The sequence below is a fragment of the Solenopsis invicta genome, chromosome 9 (assembly GCF_016802725.1).
Source record: "Solenopsis invicta isolate M01_SB chromosome 9, UNIL_Sinv_3.0, whole genome shotgun sequence".
In the NCBI taxonomy this organism is placed as follows: domain Eukaryota; kingdom Metazoa; phylum Arthropoda; class Insecta; order Hymenoptera; family Formicidae; genus Solenopsis; species Solenopsis invicta.
In genome coordinates this window covers 7,523,981-7,531,595 of record NC_052672.1, presented here as the reverse complement: position 1 = coordinate 7,531,595, position 7,615 = coordinate 7,523,981, and the positions used below count along the sequence as shown (strand labels likewise).

Genomic DNA, 7,615 nt, shown 5'->3' with positions numbered 1-7,615 from the left:
TATCAAATGTGTTTCTTCGAAGTCTTGTAACTCGGTCAAAAAAAAATCGTAGAAAAAATTTTAAAAAAAGCATTTTATAGACAAAATGTCATTCTTTATGGCACTTGCATTAGATTTGTCGAGAAAAAATTTTTTATTGAGCTATAGGCTATTAAAAATACGTAATTTCAAGGAAAAAACAGTGTATCTTTTTTGGGGCATAGTACTAAGAAATTTAGAAAATTTTTGAAAACCATTAATAGCATGTTAAAGCTGAAACTTCGAGCTTTAAAATGGTTTTTTGATTTTTTGTCTACGATGATTTTTCACGGAGTACGGATATCATTTGTAAAAAATGCAGGTTTAGCTTCAAAGCTGCGTAACTCGGTCAAAAAAAATCGTAGAGAAATTTTTAAAAAAGCATTTTGTAGGTAAAATGTTATAGTTTATGAAATTTTACTTGAATTATTCGAAAAAAATTTGTTGGTCGATCTGCAAAGTATCAAAAATACAAAATTTTAATGAAGAAAACAAGGTGTGCTTTTTTACTGCGTAAGACAAGGAAGTTAAAAGAATTTTGAAAATCTGCTAGTAGAACGTTAAAACTCGATCTTCAAGCTTCAAAATGCTTTTTTTATTTTTTACCTACGATGATTTTTCACCGAGTTACAGTCATTTGAAAATAGCCTAACTTTTGGTGTCTGGAAAGTGTTCCCTATTTTTTTTTGAGTAGTGTACATAATTTTTTTTGAAAGTATTATTCTTTAGCTTTAAAACGCCATATTGTAAAGTTTTTAAAAGTTTTTTGTTGCGAAGATATGATTTTTTTTAAAAAAGTGGATTTTTAGACACCCAAAAATACCTCATATTCTCTTTGTTATATAATTATATTTTTTAAAAGAAATGACAATACCATAATTTTTTTTTAAGTATGGCTCTTTAGCTTTAAAATGCCGTATTTGAAAGTTCTTAAAAGTTTTTTATTGCGGAGATATGATTTTTTAAAGGAAAAGTGGATTTTTGAACAATTTCTAATTTTTGTTTAATGGTTTTTTTTGCAACTTAACAACAAATCATTTTTCGACAAAGCCGATAATTTAGTCATATTTCTGATATTCTGAACTATTATGTGAAAAAAAAGTTTGTTGAAAAATTGATTAGAACCAAAGTTATAAGTTCTCACGGTTGAAAAAGTCTCCTAGATCCAAAAATGTGTTTACGTATTTTACGGGATCGGTGTATTCAAGGGTTAATATTTATTGTATTGTACTGATTTACTTTCAATACGCGTAATTAGCGTAATTAGCGACGCTAGCGAAACGTATGAGATATATCCGCACGTATAGCGTATATATAAGGAGTTCGATATTATTTTGTCAAAAATGGTCAAGACATCGGAAAGACACTTTATTATATATGGTTGGATTTTTTATAAAAATAAGCTATAAATCTGTCATGAAAATATTTGAAAATTTTTAAAAGCGAATGTAAGTAGTGGGGCAACGTATTAAAAAAATTAAAAAAAAATTTTGTATCACTGTTACAAAGTACTCTTCGAACCATTTAACTTTCAATCAAAACTTTTTTTTTCTATCTCTTATAGTTTCAACTATATTCGCTTAGACAGAAAAAAATCGATTTCCTTCAAAAAGATGTTTTACCCCTAAAACTGAAACAGGCCTAAACAAAAAATCTTTTTGTGTTATGGAAGAACTTCTGTATTTGTACACAAAGTTTCAGAATTTTTAAAATAAACGGGTTGGCAAACGTTCTTCATAAGTAATAAACATATATATATATATATATATATATATATATATATATATATATATATATATATCCTAATAATTGGTAGAAGATGCAAGTTAAATATGCTACTTAGGTGTTCAATGCTACAGTTGCCGCTTCTTTGAACACTTATATTTTATTTGGAGCGTTTCAAGAAAATGTCATAAAAACTGTCAATTTTATTTCTGATTTTGATAAACTTTTTGATATCTTTAATTCATTAAAATTATCTAACGCAAAATAATTTAGCAAACCATTTAAAGGAAAACAATGCCATTTCCTTGTACATATGCTAATGGACAAATCAATTCTTTTATGCATATGATTATACAGCAAGAGAATATACGAGAGTCAGTGGCTTGCATTCACATCATCATATTCATAAACTATTGTTTTTAAAATACTTTCATCAAGTTTAAACAAATCTTCGGGCAAAGATAAACATGTTTTGCATACTAAAAGTAGTTTTGTCTTTTCCCCACTCTTAAATATAAAAAGGTATAAAAAGGTTTGCATTATTGAATGCAGTAACTACAGTGTCGCACTTTGTTATCACGTACGGTTCGCAGCTCTTGGCGAGCTCCGAGGCGCGTGCACGCACATATACACAAGATAAAACGACAAAAAAGTAAGATATATATTAATAATGTTAAATAACAAAAGATTACTATTTATATAACACAATGAAATTGATAACACTGTACGATACAAATTTTATATTACAAACCAAACGAGTTCTTACAGATTTTTTTCTGTCATCAAAAATAAATCCGGTAATTAAATTATCACGTCTTTTAAAGAAGATTTTATTTAAAAGTGCTGAAAATGCATTTTTTCACTTGTGAGGATAAGTATCTTGAAAATGTGTCATGATAGGGCAATTTTGTCAGCGGATTTGTTTTTGGCAATAAATGTCTTGTAAAAATCACTAATTGCATTACTTGCATTACGCAAAATTTACAGTTGTACATTAAAAAAGCAAAAAGCGCTTTATAACTTAAAACCTGTACTTTTGCTATTGTTACTTCATTAAACAAATTACTCATTCTTTACACGGATATAAATAATGATGTATCAAATCTCGATATTTTTATACAAACATTGCGAAGTTCCATGACGTGAAGTAAAAGTGGAATAAAATTCTTCAATTTAGTATTAAAATATTAGGATGTTTTGAGGTATCCACAATCTTTTTCCCGACTTGCTCTTGCCAATCTTTGTCTTGACTTTGAAACGTCATTAATTTGGTGTAAAGGCGGGGGCGGGGGGATCGATAAAAGAGTTATCCGATTAACTTGTGGACAAATGAGATTAAGAGCACGATCTAATGTGTCACCGAAATGGGGAGTTCCAAATTTTAAGTCCGTGAACTTCTACTAATAAAATCAAGAACGCGACGATATTATCACTCGCACGGTGCGGCGCCGATTCTGCAAGTTAATGTTTTATAAAAATAACGTGATGTTAAAAATTGTGGAATTGTGCGAAAAGTTATCAACTTAATTCTGTATAAACACTGAACTTGATCGCAAGTGTTAGAATTACCGCAATGCGGTCAATGACGTTATCGGTTCAACTATTAATAGTGTTAACCAATTTGAGTGTCAATTGACATTCAAAAGTTCTTAGTACTCAATAATTTTTTAAGTAAATTATATAAACATTTACAAGATTCCTCTAAATTGCGTACTGTAATTTTGTCGGACTTAAAAGACAGTTTTGAAAAAGACCCCAAATATAAAGCACAAAATTAAATTGTTAATTAATTTAATTATTAATTTGATGCTTGTTTGCTCTTTTCTGTCCCTAATTCCGAAAAACTAAAAAATTTTCATTAAATTTGTGTTTTAAATCCGGCGAAATTGCGGCAATGTGTAAGCAAATTGCTGACACTTTGTTGACTCGGTAGATGTGTTGCTAAACGTAAAAAAAGTTGAATTGGTTCTGCATTTTTGCAGATCCAGAATAAAAGTTAATACGATTCTTCTACGACAAGGTAATGGCTGCTCAGTTAGAAAGTGTCAACAGTACCATGACGCGGGAGTCTGTGATTGAAAATGAAATACCGTACTCCGATAGTAACATTGTCATTACGGGGATATCAGGTAATTGTCAATTATGGCAGTACTTACCGAATCGCTATGAAAGCGTAACATGTCAACCAAATAAACATTTTTTCCAGGCCGTCTGCCCGAGTCAACTAATATCGATGAGTTTAAAAAAAATTTAATGAACAACATAGATATGGTGACAGACGACGAGCGGCGTTGGACAAGAGGACTTTATGGGCTTCCAGCCAGATCTGCCAAGATAAAAGACCTCAGCCACTTTGATGCCACTTTTTTTGGAATTAATTCCAAACAGGCACATGCAATGGATCCACAGCTTCGTTTAATGTTAGAAGCAACCTATGAAGCCATAATCGACGCTGGTATTAATCCTACGACCGTGAGAGGATCGCGTACCGGTGTATTCGTCGGTATCTCTTTCACGGGATCAGATGAATTTTGGTTGAGAGATCCAGAATTCATAAATGGTTTGTATACTATGGAAAATGGTGCCAAAATATTTTCTCAGTCAATTATTTCAATTTTTTCTATCTAACGCGAAGTAAGGTGTTTGTTCAAGTTTTATTTAAACGTAAAGAAAAATAAGAAATTATTGTTACAATTATACAATTATTACAATTATAGATTCTAGAAATTTAAAAATTTATTAAAAAATACAAAAATAACTATGATAATGCAACATATTACACTAACAAATGTTTCTTAGATTTAAAAAAAGTTTGAATCAATAAAATTTGTTATTATGATTTAAAAGACCATTGCAAAATAGTTAAAAAAGAGCTTCTTTAATTTGAAGAAATTTTTTATTTTTTTTATTAGATTTATAAAATAACAGTTCAGTTGTGCAACGCAAATCTATTTTAAATAAAAGATATATATTAATATAACCAGAACTAAATTAATTCTTACATTACTTATCAATACTTTCTTTGAATTAAAAAATTATATGTTTAAAATTAATTAATAAATTAAATAAATAATTTAATTATTACAAAAAAACCAATATCGTTATTTCTTGCAAACAAATAAATTTTTGTTTGCTTCAAAAATACATTTATTTTAACCAAAAATAATCTAGTAAAGAAACAATTTCCCTCATTTAAACATAATTTTTCTCTTAATTTACTTGTAAATAATTGTTGTTTATATTTTAATATTTATTATAAATATCTTACGGCGTTAGAAAGATGACACAATTTGCTAAAAATAATTTGAGTCATTTGCACTTGCTTCCAGGATACAATCTACTCGGCAAATCCAAATTTATGTTTGCTAACAGAGTTTCCTATGCATTTGACTTTACTGGACCTAGTTACACATTAGATACAGCTTGTTCCTCCTCCTTGTATGCCACACATCAAGCTGTAAACGCAATACGTGCCGGCGAGTGCGATGCTGCAATTGTCGGTGGACTGAATCTCGTATTGACACCGAATGTCTCACTGCAGATTATGAAATTAAATACGCTGTCCCAAGATGGCAAATGCAAAACATTTGACATATCGGCTAACGGTTACGTGAGGGCTGAAGCGGTGGTGGCAATATATTTGCAGAAAGCAAAGAATGCGCGTCGAGTGTATGCGACAGTAGTTCGAACAAAGACAAATTCAGACGGCTACAAATCCAAAAGTATTTTGTATCCCAATGGTGAAAAGCAATATGAATTGATGCGTGATATTTATACAGAGGCAGGAATTAATCCCGCGGATATAAGTTACGTGGAAGCTCACGGAACCGGAACTAAAGTAGGAGATAGGGTAGAAGTAACTTCGATCGACAAATTGTTCTGCAAAGACCGGAAGACTCCTTTACTAATAGGCTCAGTTAAATCCAACATGGGTCACTCGGAACCGGCCAGTGGATTATGCTCGATCGCCAAGATATTAATCGCGATGGAAGCAGGCGTGATACCGGCCAATTTGCACTTTAATACACCGAATCCAGATATTCCTGCCTTAAAGGAAGGACGCATTCGGGTGGTCAACAAGGCCACACCGTGGAACGGTGGTTTTATAGGTATTAACTCGTTTGGCATAGGTGGCACAAATGCACACATTATCCTTATGAACAATACAAAAAACAAACTAAAACCGTCATCGCCATTGAACATTACCAAAATATTACCGAAGTTGGTTGCTGTATCAGGTCGAACGAAAGAAAGTGTGTACACTTTATTAAATAATGCGCAAGAGCATCGTAATGACGATGAGTTTCTCTCGTTGTTACGAATAATTCACAATAATGCTATTTTCGGGCATGACTTTCGTGGCTACGAAATACTTACCATCAATGGTACACGTGAAGTGACTGAGATAACGAGCTCTAAAGAGAGGCGTCCAATTTGGTTCGTATTTTCCGGTATAGGCACGCAATGGGCGGGCATGGGACGTCAATTGTTCGGCATTGAAACTTTTCAACGTAGTTTGCGACAGTGCGCGGTCGCTTTGGCACCCTATGGCATCGATCTCATGACTATTATTATGAACGCCACTGACAAAATGATCGAAGAAGTAATAAATTCTTTTGTGACTGTCACAGCTATGCAGATCGCTCTTGTAGATGTTTTAACGTCGATAGGTATATCGCCGGATGGTATAGTCGGACATTCCACTGGAGAACTAGCGTGTGCATATGCTGACGGTGCGTTTACATTAAAGCAAACCGTCTTAGCGGCTTACTATATAGGTAAGGCAATCGTAGAGTCCAAGTTAGAATCGGGCGCTATGGCGGCAGTTGGTTTCAGTTGGGAGGAAGCCAGAAAGATGTGCCCACCAAATATCATTCCAGCTTGTCACAACTCTAAGGATTTAGTCATGATTTCCGGTCCGACTGAGTCCCTGCAACAATTTATAGAAACTCTAAAGAGCAACGATATCTTCGTCAAGATATTGAAAAGTCTCGGCTTCGCATTTCACACCAATTATATCGCCTCGGCCGAGCCTAAGCTACATGCTTTTCTCGACAAAGTAATCCCGAATCCGAAGCAAAGATCAGCCAGATGGATTTCCAGTTCCATCCCCGAGTCTGCATGGGGCAGTCCACTCGCGCAAACTAGCTCGTCTGCGTATCACGTAAATAATTTACTCTCTCCAGTACTCTTCCAAGAAGCGATGGCGCATATTCCAGAGAACGCGATAACAATCGAAATTGCGCCGGACTGTTTGCTACAAACAATTTTGGGCAGATCGTTACCACCAACCGTAACCTATATTGGTCTTCACAAACGAGATCATTCGGACAACTTGGCCTTTCTACTGTCTAATGTGGGTAAAATGTATAATGCTGGTGGGCAACCTGATATCTTAAAATTATATCCGCCGATAAGTTTTCCGGTCGGTAGAGGAACACCGATGATCGGGCCGTTAATCAAGTGGGACCATTCCACCGCATGGGATGTGCCTAAATTCACTCAGACATCAAACCACTCGGCAAAGCATATAATTAACCCTTAAACACACTTAACCTGTAAAATATGGAAACACATTTTCGGGTCTGGGAGACTTTTTCAACTTTGAGAAGCTATAACTTTGATTACAATCAATATTTTTCTACAATTTTTTTTTTAATGGAAGTTCAGAATCTCAGGAGTGTGACTGCACAATCGGCATTGTTGAAAAATAATTTATTGTGAAGTTATATAAGAAAAACCATTAACCAAAAATGAGAAATTGGTCATAAATCCACTTTTCTTTTAAAAAATAATATTTTTGCAACAAAAAAACTTTTAAAGATTTTACAATACGGCGTTTTAAAACTAAAGATTCATACTTTCAAAAAAA

At 33.2% G+C, this 7,615-nt stretch overlaps 1 protein-coding gene across 1 annotated transcript; it reads left to right on the top strand.

Annotated features, from left to right (window-relative positions):
- Positions 1 to 2,307: 2,307 nt before the first annotated feature.
- Positions 2,308 to 7,378, top strand: LOC105202180 (fatty acid synthase-like). The gene is made up of 4 exons (XM_039453795.1): positions 2,308 to 2,395; positions 3,726 to 3,872; positions 3,950 to 4,303; positions 5,073 to 7,378. Exons 2-4 carry the CDS (start codon positions 3,767 to 3,769, stop codon positions 7,286 to 7,288), a joined length of 2,676 nt encoding a protein of 891 aa, XP_039309729.1. The 5' UTR covers positions 2,308 to 2,395; positions 3,726 to 3,766; the 3' UTR covers positions 7,289 to 7,378.
- The last annotated feature ends 237 nt before the right edge of the window (positions 7,379 to 7,615 follow it).